This window comes from Medicago sativa, chromosome 1 (assembly GCF_051527215.1).
Source record: "Medicago sativa cultivar Bolivia chromosome 1, Bolivia_mono, whole genome shotgun sequence".
Classification (NCBI taxonomy): Eukaryota; Viridiplantae; Streptophyta; class Magnoliopsida; order Fabales; family Fabaceae; genus Medicago; species Medicago sativa.
The window spans coordinates 36,071,390-36,088,716 of NC_140749.1; the positions used below are offsets into that span (position 1 = coordinate 36,071,390).

Genomic DNA, 17,327 nt, shown 5'->3' on the forward strand with positions numbered 1-17,327 from the left:
TCTCCACCAACTGAGATACAGGAAAATTGATGTTAATCGGAATAAAATGGGCCGACTTCGTAAGTCTATCCACAATTACCTAAATCGCATCATCTCCTCTTGAAGTATTCGGCAAACTCGTCACAAAATCCATGGATATACTATCCCACTTCCACTCTGGAATATCTAAAGGTGTCAACAACCCAGCAGGTTTCTGGTGTTCAACTTTTGACTTCTGACAAATTAAACACGCATACACAAATTGTGCCACATCTCGCTTCATCCCGGACCACCAAAATAGCTTCTTCAAATCATGATACATTTTTGGAGCTCCTGGATGAATACTCAAATTACTTCTGCGACTTTCTTCCAAAATCATCTTTTTCATTCCTGTATCATCATGAATTCAAATTCTATCTCGAAACAGCAACACTCCTTGATCATCAACTTTAAAGTCACTATCTTCAGCCTGATTTTTCCCAACCATTAAATCTACCAACTTCACATCTACCTTCTGAGCTTCCTTGATACTATTCAATAATTCACTGTTGATCTTCAACATTCCCAATTTCACACTCTGAGGCGACACTTCACAAACCAAACTCAATTCTCTGAACTGTTCAAGCAACTCCAACTCTTTAACCATCATAACAGACATATGTAATGTTTTCCTACTTAAAGCATCTACAACAACATTAGCGTTACCCGGATGGTAATTCAACCCGAAATCATAATCCTTCAGCAATTCAAGCCACCTTCGCTGCCTCATATTTAATTCTTTCTGGTCAAATAAATACTTCAGACTTTTATGATCGCTGAACACTTCAAATCTAGAACCATACAGATAATGCCTCCAAATTTTAAGTACAAAAGCTACTGCAGCTAACTCAATATCATGAGTAGGATAATTGCGTTCATGAATCCTCAACTGCCTCGATGCATAAGCTACTACTTTATTATCCTGCATAAGCACACCACCTAAACCCAACTTAGACGCATTATAGTATACAACAAATGGTTCGTCGGATTTTGGTAGTATTAATATCAGAGCCGTCGTCAAACGTTGCTTTAGTTCATTAAAACTATTTTCACACTGAACATCCCATACAAAAGCTCTACCTTTACAAGTCAACTGAGTTAACGGAAGTGCTAACCTGGAAAATCCTTCAATAAATCTTCGGTAATAACCTGCCAAACCCAAAAAGCTCCTAACCTCGGTAACCGACTTTGGAGTCTCCCATTGCGATACTGCATCAACCTTAGATGGGTCTACAGCAATACCACTACCAGAAATAATATGACCAAGAAATCTCACTTCGTTCAACCAGAATTTGCACTTCGATAACTTGGCATATAACTTCTTCTCTTTCAGCACTTGCAAAATAATTCTCAAATGCTCGGCATGTTCCTCCTCGGACTTAGAGTATATCAAAACATCATCTATAAACACAACAATAAAACGATCTAGATAAGTATGAAAAATACGGTTCATATATTCCTTAAATACTCCCGGCGCATTAGTAACACCGAAAGGCATCACAGAATATTCGTAATGTCCGTAACGTGTCCTAAAGGCCGTCTTCTAAATATCCACATCTTTCACTTTGATCTGGTGATAGCCCGATCTTAAGTCAATTTTACTGAACACACTCACACCCACTGATAGGCCAAACCGCAAGTGCACGGTCTATCGAAGTAATAGTAGTAAAAGAGTATCGTTTCGCTAGGGAGTTGTTCAATCTAACTAACTTTCAGAAAATGATTAGATGAGAAAAGAGATTAAAAAGAGGAGGTTCAGTTGGTTGAAATTAAATAACAATAATAAAAAAGAGCCTTGGGATTATTGGTTTATCGTAATGACGAATCCTTTACTAGCCAAAACCTTAACTTCTAATTCCATGTTTTATACCTAATTTCTAAAGACCGGTTTTCCTTTAGCCCCTCACCTTTCCAATCAAGTCCGGTGAGAGTTTACCCCTAGCAACCAAGCCTATTTCGCTGACCTGATTACTAAAAGATGCTTATAAGGATTGAAACTACACATGTCTCAATAATTACAAAGACTATTTCACTGCCTTTGCAATTCTTGTCTAAATTCACTTGTTCCAACATCAAAGCTCCGCTTTCGCATTATGAATTGATGTTTGAGATGATGGATTAACAATTATCAAACCCTCCACTTTCGCTTCTACAGTTTGATAATGGTTAATTCATGTTAAAACGGTGAATTTAGATTAGAAATTAGAGTTACATGAAATTAGGGTTAAAGCTTGGTTCGATTAGGATTACGTCATTAGACTTACCTAATAATCCCAAGACAAAGAAGTCTACTCACTCATGTTCATTGTAGACATGGGGAAGAAGAGAGAAAGCATAAAATAAATTGCAAGAAAGAAAGTAAAAAAATAAAATAAAAGAACTTTATTAAAATAATTGTCACTAATAAATTCTAAGAAATAAAGGTGAATGTTTATGATGGAATGTTACTCTATTTATAGCTTGCAATTGACTTAAAATCTAAGCAACTATAAGGGCTAATCAATAAAACTAAAACAGAGTAACTTGGGCCCGAAGAAAAAGCAGCAAAAGGCATCCTGGAGGGTGGCACGGCCGTGCCAAATGTTGGCACGGGCCGTGCCAAGCTTCTGACATGTGGGAGACATATTTTTGTCTCTGTATCTTCGTATTTTTGTACCGAATTTGCTCCAGACTCCTTTCTTTTGCTCCAAGACTCCTTCCATCATATATTCGTTCCTGAAATAAAATAAAATGCAATTTGAAGTAAAAGATTCAAAAAGGAAATAATATTGAAATAAAATAAAACTAAATCTAAATAAAACGATACTAAATAATATATTAAAATCGACTAAATATTGACTCATCAAACTCCCCCACACTTGAATCTTTGCTTGTCCTCAAGCAAAAGGCAATAGACATAGCAGCAACAAAAAGATTTAACATGGCAATAGAATTGAAAAACTCAAGTCTCTCTTAAGGCTTAATTTCAAAGTACACTAATCACAACCTCAAGCATTCCTTATGAACCTATTCAACCCAACATCAAGTCTTAAGTGAGTGTGTGTGTGCAGTCCAACCCTTTTCTTGCTCCTGTATAAGACAGATATTATGAGGAACAGGTGATAGGGCCAAACCGCAAGTGCACGGCCTATCGAAGTAATAGTAGTAAGTAGAGTTATCGTTCCGCTAGGGAGTTGGTCAATCTAATTAACTTTTAGAAAATGATTAGAGGAGAAAGAAATAGGAAGTTGGAGAGTGCAGTTTTTGAAAGTAAATAACAATAATATTAAAAAGCCTCAGGATCATTGGTTCATCATAATAACGAATCTTTTCACAAGCAAGCCTTAAACTTATAATTATATGTTAATCTTAATTACTAAGGACAAGTTTCTCTTTAGCATATCACAGCTCCTCTCGAAGTCAGTGAGTGTATCCCTCCAACAACCACACCTATTCTCATGGGTGATTGCCTTTGGGACCCTTGAAGATCGAAACTTTATGTGTCCCAAGGTTTGCTAGACTATTCTCATGTTTCGCAAACCTTGTCTAAATTCACTTGATCGGATATCAAAGCTCCGCGTTCGCTTTATGAATTGATATCTGTGATGATGAATTAACCATTATCAAACACTCCGCGTTTGCTTCCACAGTTTGATAATAATTAATTCATGTTAAAACGGTGAATTTAGATTAGGAATTAAGGTAACAAATAATTAGGGTTTAAGGCTTGGCTTGATCCGGATTACGTCATTAGACTTATCCAACGATCCCAAGACAAAGAAGTCTACTCACTCATGTTCATCGTAGACATGGGGGAAGAAGAGAGAATGCGATAAAAGTAAATTGCAAAGGAAGTAAAAGGAAATAAAGACTTTTTATTGAAATAATGCTTGAAATAAACAAAGTAAAAGGTGAATGTTTATAGTGGAGAGCTACTCTATTCAGCTTTACAATCGACTTAGAAACTAAGCAACTAAAAGGGTAAAACAGTAAAGCTGCAACAGGGTAACTTGGGCCCGAAGAAAAAGCAGCAAAAGGGGCTTCTGGAGGTGGCACGGCCGTGCCACATGTTGGCACTGGCCGTGCCAAGTTTCTGACTTGGTGGGAACATATTTTTGTTCCGTATCTTCGTATTTTCGCACTGTATTTGCTCCAGTCCTCTTTCTTTTGCTCCAAGACACCTTCCACCATATATTCGTTTCTAAAATAAAATAAAAGACAATTTAAAGTAAAATATTCTAAAAGGAAATAAAATGCAATATAATTAAATCAAATCTTATTTAAAACTAAACTAAATAAAGCATTAAAATATACTAATCTATGACTCATCAAACTCCCCCACACTTGAATCTTTGCTTGTCCTCAAGCAAAAGGCAATAGACATAGCAGCAACAAAAGATTTATTCATGGCATTATTAAGAACACATGTCTCAAAAGAAAGGCTTTGCTTCAAGTATACTAATTACAATTTCAAATGCTTCTCATGAACCTATTCTACCCAACATCAAGTCTCAAGTGAGTGTGTGTGTGCAGTCCAACCCTTTTATTGCTCCTGTATAAGACAGATATTATGAGGAATAGGTTCTATCCTTAGTGTTAAAGTAACCGAGAAAAATCCTTTCTTCATTTCATATAAGAGTGATGGGAATTTAAGTTAAAATTAGATTAGATTAACAATTAAGCACAAGGGGCTGCAGATGCTTAGGGGCTATCTATCATCGTAGGAAGTCTTCTCGGATGTAATTGTCCTTTCCCCCTAGATTCAAAATCACCCTAAGCAGAGCTGCAAAATTTTATTTGTTTCATCTCCGCGTAGGAAGTCTTTTTGGATGTAATTGTCCTTTCCCCCTAGCATTGATGAATTAGTTTTACTTTAAGTTCAAATTAGGGAGTCACCACCACAATTAGGAAGTTAGGGTTTGTCCTTTCCCCCACATGTTGGTGCCATTCTCCCGCCCCATTTAACTTTAACAAATTAAGAATATAACGATTAAGAACATTTGATTAATTTCCCACACAAACTTATACTACTTTTACTCTTAAGACTTTAAAGGGTCTAAGTTAACACTAAAGATAGAACGTGTTCCTTAAAATACCTATTCATACATTTGCTCAAGGATTGCAACCGGGTGCTTTTCTCATTGGAGAATTTCACAATAGAACAAGATGTGGGTGTAGCATGAACATAAGAAACACAAGAAACTACTTTTGTGTACAAGAAGCAACCTAAAGAAGAGACAAAACAAAAATTTTCATGCCATTTTCTACATTAAAAACAAGCTACTAGTCATGCCTCTTGCTATAAAAACAAAACAAAAAGAATAAAGTTCAAGGGAGTTTGGACACTACGACTCTAGACACTTTATTACCCCCCCCCCCCACCACACTTAGGGGAAGCATTGTCCTCAATGATTCAAAAGAAAAAGAAATTAAAATAGAAGAAGAAGTAGATGAAGAAGAAAGAAGTAGTAGAAGAAGAGTAGGGGAAAGAGAGATAGAAGAGAGAAGGGAAGAGAGGAAGAGGAAAGCTCACAATTTATTGGGGTCCATAAGGAGGACCTTGGAGATGGAGGTGTTGCATCATCCGGCGGAGCATCATTGACACGGTTGCCCCTTTGAACTTCATTGCGAAGGCCGGAGATCTCAACACCTTGCCTTTGTTGCTCCGTGCTCATCCTCTCGATTTCATTGTGAATCCATGTCCATCTTTGATTTTCATTAAGCTCACCGGCTTCATGGCCATGGTGCCTCTCTTGGTGCAAGTTAGCACCCTCTCCTTCATCATGGTGCAAGTTAGCACCTTCTCCCTCATCATCATCTTGCTCACCAAGAACCTGCACATCATTAACATACAACCAATTTTCTTCCACCTCGGTGGTAGTCCGAGATGGGTTAGGCAATAAAAACATGATTGGCACATTTAGCTTAAGTTGGTAATGAAGGGGTGGACGATGTTTGATGAAATTCATAGCAATAAGGGTTTCTATAATTCTATGTTAAGCCTATTGTTTCCCTCAATTGGTTTGATACCCTCATCTTCACCCACTCCAAAACACCTAGCTATATATGTAATGATGCCACCCACCACTATGTCTCCTCTACCGGCCGGTCTAGTACCGACAAAGTCTAGGTGATCAATCAAATAAAAACAAGTATTGACGGGGTGGTTGTAGAGCATTGCCCATAACATGAACAATTCATCGGTTCTAGTGTTTCCTAGCTCGGTTCTACCCCAAATAGTGCAAGCCATTACCCTCTGAAGGTACCTAAGTACGGGGTTGTGAATGTTGCTAGCTTTGTTCGCCCTAGGGACGTATTTGTTAAGACCGGTGATTTGTTTCCAAAAGGCAGCTGGGTCATAGTTAATCGGTTTTAGACTTGGATCCCAATGATCATGAATATATCCTTCATTTGCAAAACCTAAGGCCTCACAAAAGTGCTGAAGTGACATGTCATAATCAATATTCATCAACCGGAAAACAACTCTATGGTTAGGGTTATCATAATCCAACTTATCTTTGGTAAAATCTATTGAGCTCAAGAATTCATAAGTGAAATTTTCATAACCCCGCACAGGTTTCAGCAATTCAGTCCATCCTAACTTACTTATCAGCCTAGAAACATCATCAAAAAGCTCTAGCACATCCAAAGTATTGGGATCAGGATAACGAGAAGGATGCAAGTGTTTAGAGATGAGATTTTTATACCTGTCCCTTTGCTTGTTGTTTTTGAACTGGATTCCATGATTCTTCACTTGTGCTTGCTTCTTTGGGGGAGGTCCTCCTTGAGAGCTTGCTGGTTCCTTACCACTTCTTCTTGAAGCCATTGACCCTTGTTGGAATTGGTTTTGAAGGTTTAGGGTTTGGGAAGATTTTTGGTGGAAAGGATTGGTTTAGGGTTGGGGTTGATGTTGAAGGAAGGTTTGTTGGTTTGGATGTGGAGATTGGTTAAGGTTTTGTGGTGTTTGGGTTATGTTTTGAAAGATTAGGGTTTTGGTGAATTATGGGTTTGGATGGATGAAAGATGTTTTTGATTGGTGGTTTTTGTTTTGGAGGAAGTTTGTGATTGATTGGTGAAAGAATTGAGTGATTTGGGTAAGAATTGAGGGAGATATGAGGGTTTGAAGTTTTGAAGGTTATGGAGGTTTAGAGAGAAGTTTGAAAGTAGAGAGAGGTTTGTGGTTTGAGAATGAGGAAGAAGAAGAGAAAAATTTATGTATATAGGCACAAGAGGTCGGGCACGGCCGTGCCACCTATTGGCACGGGCCGTGCCATCTTTCTGACTTCAACATTGCCTTTTTCCTTAAAAACTTGGCACGGCCGTGCCAATGCTAGCACGGGCCGTGCCACCTCTCTGGTCCAGGGGGCTTCAGAATTCTTCAATTTCTTGATTTTTTTCGAACTATACTTGGACAATTACCTACAAAACAACTTAAAACAAAGAAAAACAAAACAAAAGCAATTAAATGCGTGGGTTGCCTCCCACGAAGCGCTCTTTTAATGTCATTAGCTTGACGGTTAGAAAGAGTCCTTTGAATGGATCAAAGATATCATATTGTGTAGATGACGCTATAAAACGTTCTTTCACAACATGATAGTTAAACATGCAACAAGAGTAAAGAGCAGGACCCTTCATAACATTTTCCAACTCAAATCCCACCATCTTATCACTCACTTGGAATACTATCCTACCGTTCTTAACATCTATGAGAGCTCCTGCAGTGGCTAGGAAAGGTCTACCTAGGATTATGGGGACGTCTTCGTCCTCCGCAATGTCAACGACTACAAAATCAGTTAGGATATATATCCCTTCTATCTTAACGGGTATGTCCTCGACAAATCCTACAAGTTTCATGGTAGAACGATCAGCTAGCTTTAATTCCATTTCGGTAGGTTTCAACTCTCCTATCCCTATCCTTTTAAGAAGAGACAAAGGCAGCAAACTAACACTAGCTCCTAAGTCACATAAGGCTTTGTTTATGGTTTCATTCCCAATTTCACATGGTATGGCAAAGCTACTTGGATCTCTAAGCTTAGGGGGTGCTTCTTGAATGATTGCACTAGTTTCCTTGGCCAAGGCTATTGTCTCATTATGCTCTATAGCCCTTTTCTTTGAAAAAATTTCCTTTAAAAACTTGGCATATAGAGGCATCCTAGACAAAACTTCAGCAAAGGGAAGTTTAATGCAAATCTTCCTAAGTATGTTAACAAATTTTTCAAACTTACCCTCTAGTTTAAGCTTATCAAGATTTAAGGGGGATGGAGTTTTGTTTTCTTCAAGCGGTTTTGCTTTTTCTATCACAATTTTATCACCTAAAGGCTTGACACTTTCTTTCCCAATGTTTTTAACCTTAGCAAAAGTTTCATTTAACTTACTACCCCCAAAAGATATGACATTAACTTGGGCTTTGGGATTGGCTTCGGTTTGACCAGGAAAGATCCCGGTGTTTGGGAAGAGGTAGCCACTTGTTGGGCTATTTGAGCGATTTGAGTTTCAAGCATTTTAGAATGAGTAGCAATAGAATCAACCTTGGTATTGAGCTTGGAAAGAGAATCATTCAGAAATCCGGTTTGGTTTTTAAGTTCTTGAAGTTGATTGGTTTGGTTGGCAATAGAGTTTTCCAACAAAATTTCCGAATTGGATTTCTGAGTGAATCTTTGGTTGTTTGCATAACCGGGTGGTGCTACTTGTCCATAGGGATTTTGGTTTTTATAAAAATTTTGATTTTGTCGCATCCCTTGGTTGTATTGAGCATAATTCATTTGCTCAACACCATTAATAGCACTACCTAGTTGGCAATCAACACTAGCATGACCAGTTATACCACATATTTCACAAGAAGGAGTAGAAGCAGAATTGATAGCACTAACATTGAGTTTTTCAAGTTTTTCGGTTAGTGTATCAATTTTAGAAGCAAGGTGGTCATAGTTAGAGACTTCGTACATACCTGCCTCCTTTTTGGAGGATGAAGAACTAGTGGTCGCTCTCTCGTCGGTCCATTTGTAATGATTTTGAGCCATGTCTTCAATCAAGGCATACGCCTCCGTGTAGTTCTTATTCATAAGTGCTCCACCTGCAGCTGCATCAACAGACATCTTAGTGGTATAAGACAAGCCATTATAAAAAGTGTGGACTATAAGCCACTTCTCTAGGCCATGGTGGGGACAAAGTCTTAGCATTTCTTTGAAAAGCTCCCACGCATCATAGAGAGATTCCCCATCTTTTTGGTTGAATCGTGTGATTTGGTCTCTAAGTTTAGCGGTTTTAGATGGTGGAAAGAAACGGGCAAGGAATGCTTGCCTCATCTGATCCCATGAAGTAATGGAACCGACTTCGAGGGAATGGAACCAAGCGCTAGCTCTATCCCTTAAGGAAAAGGGAAAGAGATGAAGTCTTACGGCTTCTTGGTTCTCCTTCATGGTTCCACTAATTCGTAGGAAAACAGAGATGTGAAGATTGGGATCCTCAGTGGGGGATCCCGAGAATTGGTTTTGCTGCACCAAGTTAAGTAGGGCAGGCTTAATTTCAAAATTGTCATCCTCAACCGTTGGGTACACAATAATAGCTTGTGGTTCAGCCGTAGACGGCGTTGCATACTCTTTGAGAGTGCGATTGGCCATGGCGGTGTTATTTTGTGCCGCTCTCCTTCTTCTATGCAAATACCTTTCGATCTCGTTGATTATTACAACTCGATTTCTGGTTTTTCGCATAAAAAAAAAATTGAGAACCCAAGAAGTTAACGATAACAGAAAAATAAAAAGTTAAAAATAAAAAGAAAAGAGAAAGAAGAGAGAATTCTAATCACTAAGAAAAAGCTAATTAAATTAGTTAACTCCCTGGCAACGGCGCCAAAAACTTGATAGGGCCAAACCGCAAGTGCACGGCCTATCGAAGTAAAAGTAGTAAGTAGAGTTATCGTTCCGCTAGGGAGTTGGTCAATCTAATTAACTTTTAGAAAATGATTAGAGGAGAAAGAAATAGTAAGTTGGAGAGTGCAGTTTTTGAAAGTAAATAACAATAATATTAAAAAGCCTCGGGATCATTGGTTCATCATAATAACGAATTTTTTCACAAGCAAGCCTTAAACTTATAATTATATGTTAATCTTAATTACTAAGGACATGTTTCTCTTTAGCATATCATAGCTCCTCTCGAAGTCAGTGAGTGTATCCCTCCAACAACCACACCTATTCTCATGGGTGATTGCCTTTGGGACCCTTGAAGATCGAAACTTTATGTGTCTAAGGTTTGCTAGACTATTCTCATGTTTCGCAAACCTTGTCTAAATTCACTTGATCGGATATCAAAGCTCCGCATTCGCTTTATGAATTGATATCTGTGATGATGAATTAACCATTATCAAACCCTCCGCGTTCGCTTCCACAGTTTGATAATAATTAATTCATGTTAAAACGGTGAATTTAGATTAGGAATTAAGGTAACAAATAATTAGGGTTTAAGGCTTGGCTTGATCCGGATTACGTCATTAGACTTATCCAACGATCCCAAGACAAAGAAGTCTACTCACTCATGTTCATCGTAGACATGGGGGAAGAAGAGAGAATGCGATAAAAGTAAATTGCAAAGGAAGTAAAAGGAAATAAAGACTTTTTATTGAAATAATGCTTGAAATAAACAAAGTAAAAGGTGAATGTTTATGGTGGAGAGCTACTCTATTTATAGCTTTACAATCAACTTAGAAACTAAGCAACTAAAAGGGTAAAACAGTAAAGCTGCAACAGGGTAACTTGGGCCCGAAGAAAAAGCAGCAAAAGGGGCTTCTGGAGGTGGCACGGCCGTGCCACATGTTGGCACTGGCCGTGCCAAGCTTCTGACTTGGTGGGAACATATTTTTGTTCCGTATCTTCGTATTTTCGCACTGTATTTGCTCCAGTCCTCTTTCTTTTGCTCCAAGACACCTTCCACCATATATTCGTTCCTAAAATAAAATAAAAGACAATTTAAAGTAAAATATTCTAAAAGGAAATAAAATGCAATATAATTAAATCAAATCTTATTTAAAACTAAACTAAATAAAGCATTAAAATATACTAATCTATGACTCATCAACAGGTTCTATCCTTAATGCTAAAGTAACCGAGAAAAGTCTTTTCTTCATTTCATATAAGAGAGATGGGAATTTAGTTAAAATTAGATTAACAATTTAAGCACAAGGGGCTGGAGATTGCTTAGGGGCTATCTATCCTCGTAGGAAGTCTTTTTGGAGGGGATGTCCTTTCCCCCTAGATTCAAGATCACCCTAAGTAGTGTTGCAAAATTTTTATTCATCTCCGCGTAGGAAGTCTTTTTGGAGAGGGTGTCCTTTCCCCCTAGCTTTGATGAATTTATTTCCTCTTTTGAGGGATTTGGAACTTAAGCTCAATTAGGGAGTCACCACCACATTTAGGAAGTCAGAGAGGGAGTGTCCTTTCCTCCACATGTTGGTGCCATTCTCCCGCCCCATTTTAATTCAACAAATTATAACAATAAAGCATATTATTTCCCACACAAACTTATACTACTTTTACTCTGAAGACTTTTAAGGGTCTAAGTTAACACTAGAGATAGAACATGCTCCTTAAAATACCTACTCATACACTTACTCAAAGATTGCAACTGGGTGGTTTTCTCATTGGAGAATTTTTCACAATAAAACAAGATGTGGGTATAGCAAGAACACAAAAAACACAATAAATCACTTTCATGTCCAAGAAACAACCTTTTAAGAAGAGACAAAACAAAAAAAAAATTATGCCGTGATTTACATTAAAAACAAACAAGCTACTTAATCATGTCTTTCGCTATAAAAACAAAACAAAAGAATAAAGTTCACGGGAGTTTGGAAACACTACGATTCAAGACACTTTATTAGGCCCCCCTACATTTAGGAGAAGCATTGTCCTCAATGATTCAAAAGAAAAGAAAATAAGGGAAGAGAGGAAGAGGAAAGCTCACAATTTATTGAGGTCCATAAGGAGGACCTTGGAGATGAAAGTGGTGCATGTAAATTCAGATTGTAACCTAAGAGGGGGGTGAATTAGGTTTCTAGGAATATTGGTTAATTTTTCAGAGTTTAGCGTTCTTGACAATTTTTTCGGTAAATAATGATGAAGCTATAAATGCGGAAAAATAAAAGAGTAAGGGAAGAAGAAAAGACACAAGAGAATTATAGTGGTTCCCCTCTAAACCTTAGGGTCAGTCCACTCCCTTCACACCCCGCGAAGAATTCACTATGTTAGAATCTTTGTTACAAGCAATCTCACTCCAAGACCCCCTAACAATCTTTCTAACATAAACACAAGAAAGAAACTCTCTCTCTTGATTACAACACAAACACCAAACACTTTTGGTGGACTTTGAATCTTCCCGAATCAAAGAACCTTTTACAACAATCACAAGAGAGCACCCCCACTATCTTAAACAATAATTCTCACCAACAATGGTAAGAAACTTTACAACAAAGTAATTGAAGAAAATCAAATGTGTATGGCTGTATAATCTTATCAATATCACTATTAACAAATGGACTTAGTGCTCAGAAAACTTTTTAATAAATGTTAAAGTGTAGGCAAAGTTTTCCAAACAATTTGAATGAAAGTTTGAAAGCAAGTGATATTGAAAATGTCAATTGAGATAATGAAAGTTGTTGTGTGTAAATTGTTTTAATTCTCAATTGAATTTATAGAGGCTAAAAAGATGTTTATGAAGCAATACTATTTTTCAAAAAGTTTTACCAATGAATAGAAACATATTTGAAATGGCACCTATTCATAAAATTGAGTATGAAATGCAGTTTTGAAAAAGCTTGCCGTTATGTTCACTTGAATCCAAATATTAGCCGTTTGGCCAAATTATGGAAAGACAATTTAATTAGAGAAAGCCGTTGGCACAATGATCAATTAGGCATATATATTTGTAATCCTTTTATGAATCAAGGTCACTCAATTGCAATGATATAAAAACTAGCCGTTGGCCATTATTTGAGAAATAGCCAATTCCACACTTTGATTTATTAGGCCAAATATTTTCTTTATAAAAGCCAACGGTTACAAAAAAAAGATTAAGTGCATGCTTAACATTATTTTTATGCCAAAAATATATTGTAAAATTCCCATAATAAATTATGGTTTTTCATGCAAAAACATTTTAATGCAAAATCACATTTAAATGAAAATCATTGAGAGGTGTGATTTATTTTCATGAGAGCTTTAAGAATTGCTTCATATGATGACTTAGAAAAATGACAGTAATTATTTTCTGAGCATTCTAAGTTGTTCCATAAGTTAAGAATGATAAATCAAAAGATAAGGACCATACTTACAAAGAGTATAACCAAGGAGCCTAGTCACTAATCTTTGTTCTTGATCTTCATCTTGTGCCTCCATAATTTTTCTTCTTTTATGATGTGAGTTTGTTATCATCAAAACCCAGCCAAGTCTAAGAAGGAAATCTTCTTCACAATCTCCCCCTTTTTGATGATGACAAACCATATCCTTTTGACAATGTTTGCTCAATGAAACTCCCCCTGTATTGTATGTCTCCCCCTTTGTTTTGCAATTGGATAACCTGAAACAATTTAAGCACAAAATACTAACATACACTTTCTCCCCCTTTTGACATCATCAAAAAGAAGAAAAAGGATAAAATCCAAAGGGTCGAAATATAAGGGAAATAATAAATTTTATGTAGAAAACATTATCTTCTTCACAATGAATATTCAATCCTTCATGTAGATTTTTAATTCTCATTGCTATGTCTATAAATAAACTTATACACTCTTGATATTATTCACCAACTATCACACACATATAATATGAGAACATCAATTTTACTCATTTAATTTTTCTGAGGTAATAGACCAGCATATGCTTAATTGATTGACAATTTCAAAATATTTTGGCAACTAATCATTGATGATTCTGTGAGGACTTAAATAATGATAATCTTCAACCCATTTCAAATGTTACATTTGTTTAGAGATAACAAACAAGTCCTTTTTGTTGAGGATCTGGTTTGGAACGACCTGAGACAAGTTCTTTTGCATTTCAAAATTTTCATCAATTATTAGTTACTAACGGGTAGAACAAAAAGAACAAAGGCATTTTAAAGGATAGAGAGTTATCTACCATTTTTTATTACTCGAATATTCAAAACCATCATGCATTATTTATCCATGGATTTGAGGCAATAAAATAAATGTAAATCCAACTAGATAATTTCATACATAACATTTCAACATGTATTTGATCTATGTTCAACACATAAATTTAACAGACCAAACTCTAACTTTGAAAGCATGAAATATTAACATTTAACATGTGATATGCATTCAAGCATGAATCATAAACCAGAGACAAATCAAGAATATCATATTTCAATGTAATGAAATTGTGTACCTTTCACCATAGTCATGAATAAACAAGAACATGATAAAGAGTGCACATAAATTTCAAAGCGTCATCAAATTTCCAATCTTTATCAAATCGTCTTTAAAAAAAGCTTTAATCCAAATCATATGATCTTGTATCTTGAAGAGACCAATTTAAATATGACATTTTTAACACATGGTCTTCAAGTACCTACAAAACAATTAATAGCACTTTCTAGGTACCCATTTTTCTTTGGGTCCTCTTGCATTAATACCTTTCTTTACCCAAATAAACTCACCATAAGGAACACCAAAGTTTCTTATGTAGCAAGTATTTGGAGTATGACCTTTTACATTACAATAAAAACATATTAAATTAAGAACATGATGTGAACCAAAATTATTTCCTTTAGAGAAATTATTCTTAACATTTGAATTATTTTTCTTAAAAGAATTGTTAGAATAATTTCTTTTAGAATTAATTCTTTGATTCACATTCTTGGAAGAATTAACAACAAGCATTTTCTTTGTTTCTATATTGTTAGAAATTGTGCTTGCTTTAACAAAGACCTTTTTATTTGTGCTTGGTTTATTAAAATTTGAAAAACCAAGTCCGGTTTTGTTATTTGAATATCTTTGTATACTAAGCACTTCTTCCAAACTATTGTGACCTTTTTCAAAATTTTTGATCACTTGATTTAATTCAACAATTTTTGTTTCATTTTCTTTACATTTATTACATGAAGAACTTTTAACCTTTTCTAATTCTTCTTGTGCATCAAAAGCTTTTCTTTCTAGAGATACATTTTCTTTCTTTTGCTTTGCACAAGTTTTAGAAAGATTAATGAATTCTTCAAACAATTCATCAAATGCATTTTGTAATTCTTCATAAGAAGGTTTAAAATTTAATTCAGAATCACTTACCTCTTGTTCATCATCAGAGTGGTGTGACGCCATTAATGTTAAATTTGCATATTCGTCATCCTCTGATTCTGAAGATGAACTTATATCATTGTCATCCCATGCAAGGTAGGCCCTTCTTAGCTTGAATTCTTTCTTTCCTTTAAGGCTACTCTTCTTTGCAAGGGTTGGACAGTCTGCCTTCACATGTCCCTCTTTTCCACATTCAAAGCATGTGAAACTTTGACTTGATGTAGAAACATCCTTCTTCTTGTGAAATTTTCTTTTATTTCCAAATTCAAAGTTTTTATCCTTTTGGAGGAATTTTCCTAATTTCTTCACAAGAACAGTGATGTTTTCATCATCATCATCATCGGTGCTATCATCTTGTTGGAGAACGCTGGATTCTGCCTTCAATGAAATATTTTTATGTTTCTTTACTCCTTCTTTATGTTGTTCTAGTCTTGCAAGTTCAATTTCATGCTCTTGTAATTTTCCGAAAAGTGCTGCCAACGACATGTTTGAAAGACTTTTCTTTTCAGATATGGCTGTTACTTTTGGTTGCCATTCCCTTGTTAGTGACCTGAGAATCTTCAAGTTTATTTCATTGTTGGACAAAGTTTTTCCAAGGGCTGCAAGATGATTGATAAGATGTGAAAATCTCTTCTGCATGTCTAGAATCTTTTCTCCTGGTTGCATTCTAAACATCTCGTACTCTTGAGAGAGGGTATTCAATCTGGAACGTTTTACTTCTTCTGTTCCTTCATGTGTTATTTCCAAAGTGTCCCAGATTTCTTTGGCTGTTTTGCAGTTAGAAATTCTGAAAAACTCATCCATCCCAAGAGAGGATTGAAGAATGTTCTTTGCCTTTTTGTCAAATAACACTTTTTTTCGGTCATCATCATCCCATGATGTTTGTGGTTTGATACTAGTCACACCATTCACAGTTGTAGTGGGAACATAAGGACCATTCTGGACAGCACCCCAAATTTCTTCACCTTGGGCTTCTAGATACGTTGTCATCCTAATTTTCCAGAAATCATAATGATCTCCGGTGAAACATGGTGGTCGGTTTGAATTAGGACCTTCTGCTAGAAACGGTTTAGCGGAAGCCATTTTCTGGATCAAAGAAGCAAATTATCTTTACTCTTGCTCTGATGCCAATTGTAAGTTCAGATTGTAACCTAAGAGGGGGGTGAATTAGGTTTCTAGGAATATTGGTTAATTTTTCAGAGTTTAGCGTTCTTGATAATTTTTCCGGTAAATAATGATGAAGCTATAAATGCGGAAAAATAAAAGAGTAAGGGAAGAAGAAAAGACACAAGAGAATTATAGTGGTTCCCCTCTAAACCTTAGGGTCAGTCCACTCCCTACACACCTCGCGAAGGAATTCACTATGTTAGAATCTTTGTTACAAGCAATCTCACTCCAAGACCCCCTAACAATCTTTCTAACATAAACACAATAAAGAAACCCTCTCTCTTGATTACAACACAAACACCAAACACTTTTGGTGGACTTTGAATCTTCCCGAATCAAAGAACCTTTTACAACAATCACAAGAGAGCACCCCCACTATCTTAAACAATAATTCTCACCAACAATGGTAAGAAACTTTACAACAAAGTTATTGAAGAATATCAAATGTGTATGGCTGTATAATCTTATCAATATCACTATTAACAAATGGACTTAGTGCTCAGAAAACTTTTTAATAAATGTTAAAGTGTAGGCAAAGTTTTCCAAACAATTTGAATGAAAGTTTGAAAGCAAGTGATATTGAAAATGTCAATTGAGATAATGAAAGTTGTTGTGTGTAAATTGTTTTAATTCTCAATTGAATTTATAGAGGCTAAAAAGATGTTTATGAAGCAATACTATTTTTCAAAAGTTTTACCAATGAATAGAAACATATTTGAAATGGCACCTATTCATAAAATTGAGTATGAAATGCAGTTTTGAAAAAGCTTGCCGTTATGTTCACTTGAATCCAAATATTAGCCGTTTTGCCAAATTATGGAAAGACAATTTAATTAGAGAAAGCCGTTGGCACAATGATCAA

At 36.0% G+C, this 17,327-nt stretch overlaps 1 protein-coding gene and 1 non-coding gene across 2 annotated transcripts; one reads left to right on the top strand and one right to left on the bottom strand.

The window, feature by feature from the left end:
- Positions 1-385: 385 nt before the first annotated feature.
- LOC146954638 (uncharacterized) lies at positions 386-17,121 on the bottom strand. The gene is made up of 3 exons (XM_085745382.1): positions 14,641-17,121; positions 1,193-1,248; positions 386-1,072 (listed from the first exon to the last, which is right to left on the bottom strand). Exons 1-3 carry the CDS (start codon positions 16,379-16,381, stop codon positions 386-388), a joined length of 2,484 nt encoding a protein of 827 aa, XP_085601508.1. The 5' UTR covers positions 16,382-17,121.
- LOC146954639 (small nucleolar RNA R71) lies at positions 9,148-9,254 on the top strand. Its single transcript, XR_015025148.1, has one exon. It is a non-coding gene; the product is annotated as a small nucleolar RNA R71 (small nucleolar RNA).
- Positions 17,122-17,327: the final 206 nt, after the last annotated feature.